Source organism: Aquila chrysaetos, chromosome 5, assembly GCF_900496995.4.
Source record: "Aquila chrysaetos chrysaetos chromosome 5, bAquChr1.4, whole genome shotgun sequence".
Taxonomy (NCBI): domain Eukaryota; kingdom Metazoa; phylum Chordata; class Aves; order Accipitriformes; family Accipitridae; genus Aquila; species Aquila chrysaetos.
The window spans coordinates 25,837,126-25,852,024 of NC_044008.1; the positions used below are offsets into that span (position 1 = coordinate 25,837,126).

Consider the following 14,899-nt stretch of genomic DNA (forward strand, 5'->3'; position numbering starts at 1 on the left):
ATCCTCCTGTGACAGCGACTGGCATGCTGAGCAGCCTTTCCGTAGATAGCAGATTTTGTGACCTCAGGGTAATTATCTGGCTAGGTCAATGGAGACAGACTGGCCAAATGTGGAGGCAAGGTCCAAAAAGAACCAGCAGATAAAGGACTGACTGAGTTGCTGAACTGATGTTCCTAAGATACTCCACATAAGGCAGTGAAGTACTACAACACAGAAGATTGTGTTTGCTTCTTCCTGACCTACACATCCTATAAAGAGTGACAGGGAATCTGGTCACCATCTTTCATGGGAAAATAATTGACAACTAGGAAATTAATTCCTCCAAGTAACTTTGAAACCGTCAACCAAACCGTCTAACATGACTTCTTTCTAAAAACTGACTGTTGGTGTGGAACAATTGAAATTGAAGGGATTGTGAACCTTTCCAAGTGCCCTTGATGTCAGTGGGAGTTCTGCACTTACCGCTGGAGCTGGGATTTCACTGTTTGTAAAATGGATTTAAAAGAATTTTAAAAGTATACAGAATATTAATTAACTGATCATTTAGAAAATCATAGTAAGTGTTTCTCATCAGTGTGTATTAACTGCAATAATTATAACCACCCTGATGGTAAAAAAAAAGAACATTTATGTAATTCTCTGACTAATTTCCCCCTGCACATGCAAATAAAAATCTATTAAAGGCTACTACAATAGCAACAAATATCTAACCAACAGATGTCAAAGGCTGTATGTAATCTTATCACATTAGTTTTGGAAACCTTTTACATAACTTGCATAATTTAAATATTTACAAAATATAAACTTTCTTGTCTTATCAAAAATAGGTCTTTGCACAATTAAACAACAGAAATCCTTTCACATGATGCTTTTTAAGCCAGGCATTAAATCATTGCATAAAAATAAACAAACTTTCACAGATGTAAAATAAAATTAAGCCAACATATGGAGGGGGAGAAAATGTTATCAATAACAGTTTAAATATTTTAGTGGTGTAAGCCAATCCATAAATTACATTGTGCATTGAACTTACTCAGGGTGCAACCTAATGAAAAGTTCTAGCTGCTGCTTCTGTAACAGAAAACAATGTTTTAAAAAAATCTTTCACTTTATGACACATTTCTTTGGGCTGTATCTCGTACGGTTAATTGTGAAAATGATGGTGAACCACCAGCGAGATGGTTGAACATGGCAGGTTATTGCATACAGTCCAACAGTGGGGTGATGACCGGCTGACTCGCAAATTGTGTGTTCAGATACTGAGGAAATGTCTGTGAAGGATTTTATTTCCTTCAAATACCAAACTGTATTTCTGTCCCACCTCAGACCTGTCCTTTCTGCATTTGAAAGACAACCTATAAAAAAATCCCGAGGTTGCTATTTGGTAGACCGTTCACGTTCATCAGGCTGTCCTCCAGCGCCTCTACTCTGGACACAGCTTGCTCCACGCCAACGGACCTTCCCCTTCCACCCAGGCAGTGCCCAGCTCTCTGCAGTCACGCCTGCTTCTCAGTACCAGATGCTTTTCTGCATATTATGCAGAAGACAGCTTTCCGAACGGTTGCAAAGCAAATGCTTCATGGTCAACAGCAGAACGCTTCCCTTATCTTTGTTTTTTTTTTCCTAAAGCCTGCAGAAATGAACCACCTAGTGGATCCATCTAGTCCGTTCAGTCCCTGGCTAACAAGATCTTGAGTTTTCTCCACTGTACCTGCCGACCACGTGGATCGTCAGGACATTGTGGCTATTAAAGACTGGGAAAGTTTAGTGTCTGTCCCTGCTCATAGAGTTACATGTTCAAATGTGTCCTCAGGAGTCTTTTTTTGCTGTTTTAGCTGTCTCTATGTGCAGGCTGCTATTCATTCGGTTGCTCTTTCATTCGCCAAATGCTTGGACTACCCGGTGTCTGGCAACACCCCTTCCCCTGAGGCTGATCCCCCTGCAATCCCACATGACAAGAGTAATTGCTGCCTGCGCGGCAGTTGTGTATACCAAACAGCGCAGGATGGTTTGGCCGTTGTTTTCTGTACTTCATCTTATTTGCAGGTGTGTACGTCGGTCATGGTCTCGCACCTCCGGCAGCGCACGTAGCAGCACCAGACAAACTTGCATTCACACCTTTCCACGTGCCTGACAACGTGGGTGTTGTACCCGCGCCCACAGCACAGGAGGTTGCAGCCGTCGGGTCCGTCCGAGGTGCGGTTACATTCCCTTCCCTGAGTCCCAGGGATCCCCAATTTTTGGTCTTCGACACAGTAATTGGGCGATTTGTTCACATACAGCAGGTCTTCTTTCCTGATTGGTATTTTTCGCTGGCTTTTTTCTTTCCTGCGTAGCTTTTTTTTCAGTCTGTCTGATATTTGTATGCTGTTTTCATACTTATCTTTTAGAAACCGGCCAATCTTTTCAAAGGAGGACATTGTTTTCCAGCAAGTTTTCACAGCACAGGACCCAGAAACACCGTGACAACGGCAATCCACTGACATCAGCTTTGCTACAGCCTGAAAGCAAAGAGAGAATGACATTTGGACGTGGTCTTTCATTCATTAGGAGTACTGCCTGACATCAGTAACACAGAGGTCTCGAAGTATTTAACATTACAGCTGCCACCAGTGCCATTTCAGTGATGGGGAAGCCAGAGTGCAGGAGGATACATGTTAGGAATCAGGTTTCCAACTCCGGACCCCCACTATGAGAAGCCTGATCTCCAGAATGGCTCTGCGTTTGCACCTTGCAATGGCGATAACATAGCAATATCAAATCACAATAACAAAAGCTTGTATTTCTGACTGGCTTTTCATTCTGGAGGATCCTAAATACCTGAAACGACACATCTTGTATCTCTCTTTCCACCACTGGAATGCAAACAGCCCTTGCGGGGAAGAGCAGGAGGGGAAGCAGGGATAGGGTAGGTAAAGGCACCGTTCCTACATTGGAATACTTTTACTGGGCAGGTCTACGCCACCTTTTAAGGGTGCCTTGCGGCTACCATCAAGATCACTAAACATTCACAGCACAGTCTGTAACTAAGGCCACGGGAATGGCTTGCGGCCGCACAGCAGCGTCTGTGCGACCAGCGTGGCTCAGCACCCGGAGCAGCGCAGCCTGCAGCCCCGAGGCACCTCGCGGCAGATCCCGGCTGGAAGAGCAGAAGGATGCCCACGTCTCTGAGCTCCACGGACAGTCTATCAAAGGAGCCGCTCAGCTCAGCAGAGGTATCGTCAGCTCAGGTATTCTGGAGTAAAGCTCAGGTGCTTCTCACTTACAGGATCAAGCCCCGTTCTTCTAATTTAGGCATACTTGTACTATCACGGGTTTCTAGCGTTTCCAGTTGCATAATGGCTCTATATCTAACACAATTTGATAGTTGCATTCATATTACTTTTATAACTTTTGATGTTTTAGCAAAATTTCCGAAGTTATTACCAACATTAAAACACCCTTAGATAGGCTACTTTTCCATGCCCATGCAGAAGCAAGCACTGGGCTGAACAATAACTGTCTGAGCAACAATGGGAATCTGCAGCCCGCATTAAGCTTTTGCAACACATATGAATTTTGGCTCAGTTTACAGGAGACTAAGCCTCGAAGAACTGGAATCTGTAAACAAGCAGTAACTTTCTTTATCTGGGACTACAACTCAAATAGTCAGCAGACAATCAATATAATACTTCCTGCTGGAATATCTAATAGTCATAGTATAAAATTATACAATTAGATTTGTGACACATCTCACAATAGAGTTTGGAAAAGTGTGCAGAAAAATCATCGCATGCACAGATACAGCAAAAGGACAAGGTATCATACTTTTTGTTTTGTTTTGTTTTACCTTTCCATCAATATACTTTCTGGAGCCATCCTGTAGAGTCATACGGGTCATCGGTTAATGGCGTGGAAAGCCCATGTTACCATCTTGCATTTTACTAACCTTTCCCCCATATTTAATTTCCACAATCAAGGCAATTGGGAAATGTAACAGAAAGTGTAAATTTAAAATTAACTCACAGTAAGTTTCTCTTGAAACTTCTCATGCAGCAAGGCAAATACAGATTCAAATTATTCCTCTGTGGAGGAACCACTAGTTCCCACACAATGGGGAAGACAAACCCTCCTCCCAGCCTCATGATGTTTATTAAATTTCACCCTAAACCTTCACTTACCCCACAGCTCCCACAACTATTAACTGCTGTCAATCTGTATCTTTCTCAAACTGTCTTAGCGAAGAAAAAAACAGAAGACAAATCTAGTTAACACCCTCCTCTGGTTTCCCCTGAGAAAGTAGTTTCATTTGTGCCTGTTCCTAAGCCTTGATTTTGCAGTGAGACCAGAGCCCTGAAATCCTACCAGGCCCTACTGACCCTATGCAGGACCAGAAACAAACTCAAGTCCCAACTGCTTATTTGTAGCCCAGGCAGCACAAATGCCATCCTCAAAGTTTCAGAGCTACTCAAGGCACGGAGCAGATAAAGTGAGCTATTTCTACCCTGTGTGTTAAACTAGGACTTTTCATCACGGTGAACATGGTCACTGAAGTTTGGGACGAGTCCAATGTGGGTAAATCCATTGATTTCAGTGGGAGTTGAGGCCTCCTGGCACGTTCTGCCCCAAAGATATTGACACAAGCCTGAGTGTGTATTTGCGTGTAACTCTACAAACCAGTACAGGAGATATTTCCAGATGCTGTGGATTGCTTTTGGGATTGGAGATTTTTTCCCTATCCTGGAAGAAATAAGAACATTGCAATAAGCAGACCCTCACCCAGAGCATACACAGACTCTTTCAGTGGCAAATCAACACGCACTAATTCTTGTAGATACTTAACTTCTCTCCTTCACAGGCTAGCTTCTGTTTAATAGACAGACTTGACCTTGTATCTCAAGAATCTATCAATAAGGAAATCACTGAGTAGTCAGAATATGCATCATTAAGACATAACAGTGACTGAGGCAGATGAGAATTCGAGATCCAAAGACAGAAAGTCTTTGTTAGAATACAGATCACCTAATAAAATGTCAAGGAAAAGAGAAACACGATATCAAAAGATAAATTTTACACACAATTTACAAACAGAAGGGATTTAATAGTATTTTCCAATTTCTAATCATTAGTTATTTGCATCAAGGCAAGTAACTAGAATCTCAAAGTAGTCTGAAATCACATTGTGCTATAAGATTTGTAAGGTTATAGATGCAATCCTCACTTTCACTGCAGTATGACAGGGTGCTAACTAGGGAAGAAACAACAGAATGAAAATAAACAATTTGGCTTGGGGAAAGAAATGTACTTCCCAGTCTGCTAGAATCAGGCATAGTAAAATCTGGATGAGGCAGAAGGATCCAGAAACTGTCAGAGGAAGCACTGGACATGTCTGCTAGGTGCTAGGGGTGAGTTACTTCCATGTGGGCAAGTAGCCCAGCAGATGACACTCGAGTTTTTATCTGAGGATGAATTAATGAAAACTGAAAGGAAACAGAGTTTCTAAACAGGAGCAGAAACTGGTGTTGGAGTCTCAGGCTGATATCAAAATATAAAAATCCAGCATATATTAGCAGTGTATGTACGACCAGGTGAATGCAAGAACTACAAATGTGTTTGAGTGTGGAAACACCGAGAACATCCGCAGCAGTTACAAACATTTGTGGTTTTATTCTGTGTTGCTCAGGATTCTCACATGAAGCTTTGATGCACTCTGTTTTAGAATGACTTATGGTGTCATCACAATTGTGCATGACCGCAGGCTGTTGCTTCCCAGCTGCTAGGATGGGCAAGTTTTCTGGGTTGCCTCTACTGCCAGCACAGGGAGCTGACATCTTGCTTTGCCTGATCACAAAATGTGCCACTGGATCTCAGGCTGCCACATGAACTTCAATGAACAAACTCCCATAGTTGAACATCTGGCAAAATTTAGGGACTAGGTATCTTCTCTTGCTGTTTTCTTGCAAGCAAACCTAAGACGGCACCTATAGAGCCAACGCAGCCTTCTGGTGGGACGCGGCTGCAACGCACGCCTGCGTCTCAGCAGAGCTACTGGGATGCACAGAGTTACTGGGAGCGTGACTTCCAGACTGACTCCACAACCAGTGCTCGGTTTCACACCTTTCAATTCACATGGTGAATCTTTCCAGTTATTCCTGAAATTGTGAGAGGATTCTCCCTAAGGAACAAAATTTCATAGAGAACTTCAGAGGAGCACTGTTACTCACAGAAACACGGTGGGTAGACATGTCCTTCTGTGCAAGCTGGGACAGGTTTTCAGTTTTCTTAGGCTGGTCATGAAACCGACTGACTGCTTCTGAGAAACAATCAGTGTGGAACTGAGCTGGATCCACGAGTGTTGTGTTCGGCCACAAGCCCACCCGAGCAGTTCCTCTTGCCCCGGTGGTACTAGCGCAACAAGAGTGCAGGGTTAAGTGATGAACTGGATACAGTGCTGAACGCTGGCCTATGTTAAAAATTAACCTGAAAAAAGATCATTTTTAAACTGACTTCCTTCCACCGGTCCAATGCAATTAACAGAGGGAGCGGCGTGGGGTGGGAATGCGTGGCTAGAAGAGGTGGATGGGCAGAAAGCAGAGAGTGGTCTGCAGCGAAGGAGAGTTTCAGTGGCATCACAGTCTGTATACCCTTTAATGCTAATTAATGCTTAATATCTCCAAGCGAAGCTCTCTGCAGGCACTGTTCTCAGCTGTGAGACAGGGGCTGCCAGTACTTGTTTTGCAATGGGAACCAATGCCTGTAATCAAACAGCCTAATTTAAGCCACTGGTAGAACTAATAGGACTATTCATGAAGACAAGCACATGTCCTACCGGAGGTACAGCACTTCTTAAGAACAGTTGCAGACTGTTGGTGGGTCTGTTACCAACCCACAAGTATCAGTAAAAATAAACTCTCTGATGAGCCAAGCTATCTCAATGTGAGAACGCAAGTCAAATAAACTTCCACAAGTGGAAAACTGAGCAGAATTCTTCCATCAGTAAAAAAAATACTAATACAATAAAAGTCAACCCATAGTGCCTGACTGCCCTCACCCTTTTCTATAAGGAGCAGAGGTGCCCAACTCACATATGCGCATCTAAGCACACTGAACATTACAATGCTAAAAGATGAAGAACATTTATCTTGTGGCAGAAAAAGGAATGAAATCTGGATCTTCTGAGGTTCAGGTTAGTCTCCTAAACAGTGGAGAACTCAAAGGATCCTTACTGTTTTAAAATTGATATATCTTGGATTTAACTATGAGATGTAGAAATGTAAAATAGCATTTTGTACGGAAATGGGAAAAGAACAAGAGAATTCTGCACATACCAGTTCCATTAGCAACTCCAAACAAACACAGAAGTATTGTCCCTGGAAGACTGCTCTTGCAAGACACAGAACCAGGAACATGACAGTATTTATTACAAAAGGTCATAAGGTACCAAAATATATTGCAAAACATCCTTCTTGTAAGCCCCAAAACATGAGGTCAACATTTTCCAACATCTCCCAGTTAAGGATTTTGAAACTACAGAAATGAAGAGTTTGGCTAAACTTTACTTCCGCTAATATTGCTGCTAGAAGTCCCAAGTACCAACAGTAAACATTCTCTTTCGCTCTGGACAGTGGTCAAAATATTTGCTTTATCCTACAGTTTGCCATTAAGTTACAAAATATTTAGGCACAGAGGCTGACTAAATACTCTGCATATTTTTTCCAAGATAACGAACAACAAATACGCCATTGATACAAAATCAGTGAAATAAGGATCTTCTGGCCTTTCAGGCTTGCAGCAGATGGGTTTTTTTTAAAAACATCATGTTTGGAAAAGGAATGAGCGTACGTATCGTGTGCACCAAACAAGCCTCTGACAGCGTACTTTGAGAGCCTTGTTGGAGAGCTCAGTATTGTGAAAAGCCTGAAACCCCGAAAGGTCCTCAGGACCTAATGGATCCTATTGGGCCAGATTCTACCACGTTCCTGGAGACTGACAGCCTAAAACTCTGGTTTCATGAAATTATGTATAGTAAGAGGTACCACTCAATGTAAATAGTAATAGAAGATACTGCAGTTGCATTACATTAAAGATGTGGACTCAGAATCAATTATATTGTCACGCGTATAACCCACATCTAAGATAACTTGGAACCTGTCAAAAATACTATTCATGGAAAATGAAGGCTCGCTTAATCACATCCTCCAGCCCCTTGTAGCTCTAGCTCACTGTTTGAAAATATGTTATCTTCAGCTGAACGTACTTTTTTCCCCTTTGCCAGTCAGTCGTGTCCCCATGACATAGGTGGCCCAACTGTCTGTGTGACCGCTATAGATGAGATCAGGGAACTGATCCAACTTTAAAGAAAGCAACACCAAAAGAAAAGATGCTGTTCTACGCTGTGTGTGTATGTGTGTGTGTGTGTGTCTATGTTTGTGTGGGGGGGGTTTTTTGAAGCTGAATGGTTCCTTGGTACAGTTCCCAGCACAGGACCCCAGGGAGTTCTGCTGGCACACCTGCAGGAATGAGTGATGAGCACAAGGATGGTATGGGAAGATCATAAGCGAACGCTGCCACTGAAGACAAAAGGACAGCAAACTACTGCTGCTGCTAACATAAAGCTAAAGGCAGACAAGAGAATGGGGTACCAAAGAGAAGACCTGTGTCGCTGCCACCTAAACACAGAAATCACATCTCTCTTTCTCTTTGAAGTTCCTCTGGAGCCTTGCAGTCTTCTTCCCTACACTTCCACTGTCACTCTAATCCGAGAAAATGGCACTGTCTAATGACAAACATGAGTATTAAAATAAAATTTCCTATCTGTACTGTATATGAAAAATCATGAAATTGAGAGATAATTTTATGGAGATTATTATCTTCTCCCTCAACTATCTCTCTCTACAAAGGTGATAAATGACCCTTTGCTCTTTCCCTAAGAAAATAATCACTTAATCTTCTGTTCCTTTTATTAACATCCCCTACTACACAATACCAACCACCTTTCCGTGGAGATGATTTAGCTGACTGGCATCTAATTAAACTCACAGTAACTGTTCTCAGCATCTACTTAGGTTTAAAGTTTGCTTCTTCTACTTCAGTCCTGAAAAGGGCCTATGTCCCTGAAAGATTTTCTGGTTTTCCAACTATATAACTTAATTAAATTAAATAGCATGCATATATTACCTTGTAAACTGCAAAAATTAGTTTAAATTAAAATAGTTTGCAATGATACCACCATGGCTCTATGGCTATGCCCAGTCTACGGCGGATAGGAAAGTTGTTTTCAGTAAAACCCACTGCTGCTGCTTCTGGCTACAGGAAATTACTGAGTTACAATGGAGTCCATCAATATGTGTAGTCAAAACCAGAGGGTCTCCATTTCTTTTCTTTAGTTACAGCTCTGTCACTGAGCAGAACAGATTTAAAGCATTACGGGGCCAGAGAGAGCCATTAAACACTTACGAAGTTAAAAACTCCAAGGTAAAGCAGAGAAAGTAATTTTAAAGCAAGAACCAGAATCCAGGTCTCGGCCATTCCAGACGTAAGCCCCAAGCACTACAGTACAGACTCACATCTCCCTGTGTTGGCTGTCTGTTTCTGCCCCCATTTATCATCCTCTGCAGAACAGGACAGGAGGACCCAATGTCACACACCCACACCCACATTTCCTCCGCAACCGTGGGTTTGAAGTCCTCTGCGCTGAAGAAGGGCTGTCCGAAGCCAGTCTCCTCTCACTTCTCTGACGATTGCCCTAACCAGCAGGCTACTTTAAAATAGAAGTGTCATTTCCATCCCATTTTTTAAAAGAAAAGGCTAACTCTCTATTTCCTCTCTGAGCAATTTTAGACTTCTGCTCTCAGCCGCGGACCCCGGACTGTGGATGGGTAACGATGCCTCGTGTCCAGTCCGCCTGCTCATTCAGTATTAGAGAGAATTAAAAATGCAGGTCATGATAATAACAGAATAATCAGTGAAAAAACTCCTAGCGTATTATGCTGATAACAAGACTATTTCAGATTTGCTACAGAATATCAAATGCCTATTTAAGATAACTCTGATTAGCACTCCAGATCTAATTCTTATTTTGTGGATTTTATTTTAACCTGTTTAGTTAGTTAGTTGTTTAAAACCAGCTCTGATTCCGAGTTTGTGCAGGTTTGCTTTGGTGATGTTAGTGCCGTTCTTGCCATTGGCCCCATCTGTACCTGCAGTCAAGGACAGGCCTCGTTTGGCTGATGCCATTTTGTCAATGAAGGCGAACAAGCAGTCGCTGCCATTTCGGAATGGTGACACATACCTGCCTCCCAGCCTCGTTGTTGTGCAGGTTCATCGCCACCAGTCCGCTCCCGCTCTTGCCCGTTACGTTCTTAACGGGCACATCCAGGAACCTTCTGCTGAACGACATTCCATAGTGGATGTCGTCAGAGCAGCCGCCCCAGTGCCAGCCCTCGCTGGCCGAGCCGCCGTGCCGCAGGTTCATGTCGCAGGAACACTCGGTCATGTTTCCTGCGCTGCACGATCGCGTCACCGAATGCACGAGGCCCGCCGACGTCACTGCGTATATGAACGCGGTCTCCTTCGTGCCTACAAAGCAAGGCACGAATACGTTACTTCGTAACTCCCTCTGATTACCTTCCTGGCGGAGCTGTAGAAAGCGATTTTACAAGCCAGACTATTATTAAAAGGGAACAGCTACAAGTTTAAAGTCATCACAGCTTGGTCTGTAGAGTTAACTTGTTTAGAGCAGTGGATATTCACATCCAAAAAAGACTTCGGGGCCTCTTCATATGACCATGCCATTAATGGCGCTGTTTCTGGCTGCTTGTACCATGCGATTTTTGGTAACTCCATTCTAAATCTGGTTGGGAACTTTATTTGCCACAGAAACCTACAAGTCAATTAAGTTTTAATAATAAAAAAAATCAACCCCAAAAGAAACCACACCCCAGGCCCCTTACTCTCCACTCCGCTTTTCACTATTCCTATTGATTTGAAGAAGAAGAGAAGGTTAGCTCAGGTCTTGGAGGAGGATCTTGAAGCTGTCACAATCCTGGGTTACTTTGGTGTGGGGCCAGAACTTACCTCACGCTAAATTTAGCAAACATTGAGGTTATTCTAATTCACAAAGGCTGCTCTAATTCACAAAGGTTGCAAACAGCCCCAAGAATCTTAAGCCAGGCAGAAATCAGGATGGCACAAGGATATTTAGGCCATGTGCTTTTCCGAGAATAAGCTGGCCAAGGGAAAGACATCAGTACAAAAAGCCTTTAACTGTTATACTATATCTCAGAAGAATCATGGCGGGACCTGCCTGGGCCTCTTAAGCCAGTCTCCTTCTCTGAGACTTCTAGCGTAATGTGGCACAGATCTTTAAACCGTGTTAAGCAAGGTATACTCTCTAAGCAAACTGAAAATCAATGACTGGCCATTAACTGCAGCTAAAATTTCACTGTACTCATTTTCACTGTTGTAAAAACAATTTGTTATTTCCAGTCTCCCGAGTTTCTGTCTCACGGGCAGGAAAGTTCCTGTTTGTTTCTCCTGTTTGTATTAGTCTGTGGTGCCGGTGCCATCGTAAAATGCTTCCACAGGACACACTAGAGAAGCTCTGCGGGTTAGCAGTGCCGCTCCTTATGGGTCTGCAGGAACAGTCCTTCCCATTGGACAGAAGGACTAACATACAATACATATGGCTACATATAGTAGGGTAAACTGCTCCCTCTTTGGTTTAGGTTTTTTTTTTTCCTTTTCCTTTTTGGAATACGTGTCACTTTTTATTGCTCATCTTGTGTTTTCACGGTTTCACGGTTGGGTTTTTTTTTTCACTGTTGTATTGCAGCATAAAGTGAAGATTGCAGAAGTACAAAACGAAGTACTACGATACTTAAGCTCACATCAACGGCTATGCTGAAATCATTGAGCAGAGTGCTCGAAAGAACCTTTGACACCGCCGTTCGATGCAAACAAAATGTCCGTATTTCATTGTAAATTTCAGCAATATCCATTCTTGGTTCACGCAACCAAAGCAGCTTGGGTCTTGCCGTGCTGAGCACTACCACCTAATTGAGCGTATAGGATACATTCTAAAGCGACTGGCGTTGCGTATGGTGCCGCGAGCAGATTTTTACCTGCAGTCAAGCGACCTTTTCGAAATACCGCGTGCCATTACCCCACTCACTTAGTAATTATGACATAAGGGGATAAACCCGACACCGGTCTAAGAATAACAGCATTTCGACACAGTTAAGTGGATCTGGTTGAAGGCGCTGTCATCCACGGACGCGTCAAGCAAAAGATGACAAGGAGCAAGAACAATTCGGGGAAGACAATGGCAGGTTTTGTCCGCCCGGGGCGTTTCGCGTACCTGCGCTGGCCTCCCGGGGCGGCCGCGGCCCGCCCCGCCGGCGCTCCTCCCCGGCCCGGCTCTGCCGCCGGAGCCCTCGCCCCGCCGGGGGGAAGCCGGGGAGCCCCCCGCCCGCCCCCCAGCCCCGGCGGGCGCACCTGCCGGCCGGCGGCCCCGTCGGGGCGGACACTCACCGCTGCTGAGCTGGTGCCCGAAGGCGGCGGCGGCGGCGGCGGCGGCGGGGGCGGCGGCGGCGGCGGGTCCGCGGCGGGCGGCGGGCGGCGGGCGGCAGTCCCAGCGCTCGTGTCGGAACTGGCTGCGGCACTCCTGGAGGCCCAGGCGAGCTCCCTCCCGGATGGCGGGCACCAGCTCCGGCTTCTGCTCGCACAGGTCCCGCTGCCGGCGGCTCAGCGGCGGGCTGGCGCAGCCCGGCTTCTCCGGCCCGCCGCCGGCGGCGATGCCCAGCCACCTGCAGAAGCAGCCCCCCCCCCGCCCCGTCAGCGCCGGGCCCCGGCGGACGGCGAGGGGACGGGCGCCGCGCAGCCCTCCCTCCCTCCCTCCCGCTCCCGGCTACTCACATCCAGGTGCCGGCGGCGGCGGGGGGGCACAGGGCCAGCAGCAAGGCCGCCCGCAGCAGCAGGCGCGGTCCGAGGGGGGGCCCGCGCCCCATGGCCGCCGCATCGAGCCCCGCCGCCACGCCGCTGCCCGGGCGGCAGGGACGGAGGGGGACGGCCGCCGGGCGCCCCCCCCCCCCTCCTCCCCCTTACTCGGCTCTCTCCTCCTCGGGGGGCTGCGGGCGGCTGGCGGGGGGAGCCCCGGCCGTCGGAGCGCCCTGCCGGGGACGACGGGCCGGCGGGGCGGGCGGCGGGAGGGGAAGCATCGGGAGCGCTCGGTGCCCTTCGAGGTGAGAAAGTTGGGCTCGACGGTTTTCACCGGCTCTGCCCCCCCCCGGCCGCGCATTGGCCGCCCGGGCGCCGGGGCGGGCCGGGGCGGGCCGGGCCGGGGCTGCGCGGGGGCCGCGGGCCGGGCGGGCGGGCGCGGTGGAGCCGCCGGGCAGCCCCTCCGCCCCGTGCCCCTTCCCTCCGGGGGGCGCGGCGGCCGGGGGAGGGCTGCGAGGGGCGCCGGGGGCGGCGGAGCGGGGCTGCAGGCGGAGGAGCCCGCAGGTCGGCAGCGAGCGCGCCCGCGGCGAGCAGAGGGGGCGCGGAACGCCGGCGCTCCTCAATCACGGCGTTCCTCGGCCTTTTGGTCCCGTTTGCCAAGGCTTCGGCAGCGTTAACTCGCTGGCTCCAGAGGCAGCATCAGCACGCGTTAGGACTCCCTTTGTCCGCCCCTGCTAACTTCGGCGAGGCGCTCTTATCAGCCACTACCTTGCGAATTGTTAGTTACTCATTTTACACGTTTAAATCCAATGAGTCAGCCAGCACCCGAGGAAGAGCTGGTGTTGGCACTCTGGACTTTCAGGTCCTCTTTGATGACGATATGCTGCTGCTTCCTTCTGTGTGAGTGAAACACCTGCACTAAAAATAATCTGGATAAAATGGCAGCTCTCCGAAGGCTTTGATTTGACACAGTTGTAAATTGGCAAAATAGCTCTTGTTGACTGACAACAGCTCCAAGTGAAGAGCACGGTAAATCACCTCGAGTGACAGACGTACATTTTTAAGAGTACAACGTGTTGAGAAATAATCACGTAAATGTGGTGTTCCCCCTGTCTTTTTTTCCCATGCGTGCGCTGAGATATTTTAAGAGCATAGGCTGTGGTGCATTTCAATCTATAAAATTATGTCTCCTTCCTACTTTGTGCTCATCTGCCCGCTCTTAAAGGGTCTCCAAAGCGTCGCCAGATCAGGGCAGATGCCGTATGACCCCAACAGCTATTGAAACCTTCCGATACACCCTGTTTTCTCTGTTCTGAATTTTAGTCTGGAGAACATCCGCTTGTGGTTGCGGAGGAACTTAGTCCACAGTGAAGGAAATAGATGGAGGACGACGTCGGAACACAGGGAACCGGCCATGAAACAGGCCTGAACCAGCCAAAACTGTGTGGGCTGTGTCAGAGAATTATCTAATTATTCCAGGACACATGGTTCGTTTTATCCTCATTGCTGCTTCCTGGCTCCACCTACTACAGTTAATTCAAAGCCCTGGTCTAGGAGCCGTGTATTTCTTATGTGCTGCTTGATCTGCTATATGCATTTATCATCCACTCTGAAATGATTTTTTCCTGCCAGTCCTTTTAGCAGGGGTCTTTCTCTGTGGTTTGTTTGGGTTTTGTTCTTGTTTTGTTTTGTTTTTTTTTAAATTGGTACGGAGCTTTTGGTCCTAAATTCTTATATGTGAATTTTTTTCTAGAAGCTGCGGAACCTTATATGCTGATAACAATGTAAGATTTAAATCAGAAAAATACTGATTTCAAAAATTCCAATCCTATTTGTAGCCTATTGTATCTATGACACCATAAATAAATTACCTCTCTGTTGGGTTCCCATATGCTGGGATCTGATTTTGTCTACGTTGTTTTTGCTACAATAACCGTTACATAGCTAGGAAAACCCTTTGATCATATACACTTGTGTAAAGTAA

At 46.4% G+C, this 14,899-nt stretch overlaps 1 protein-coding gene across 1 annotated transcript; it reads right to left on the reverse strand.

Moving 5' to 3' along the window:
• Window positions 1-605: 605 nt before the first annotated feature.
• On the reverse strand, window positions 606-13,228 carry WNT16 (Wnt family member 16). Its single transcript, XM_030015713.2, has 4 exons — window positions 12,895-13,228; window positions 12,511-12,785; window positions 10,271-10,557; window positions 606-2,501 (listed from the first exon to the last, which is right to left on the reverse strand). The coding sequence occupies exons 1-4, from the start codon at window positions 12,984-12,986 to the stop codon at window positions 2,037-2,039; spliced, it is 1,119 nt and encodes a 372-aa protein (XP_029871573.1). The 5' UTR covers window positions 12,987-13,228; the 3' UTR covers window positions 606-2,036.
• Between the last annotated feature and the right edge of the window lie 1,671 nt (window positions 13,229-14,899).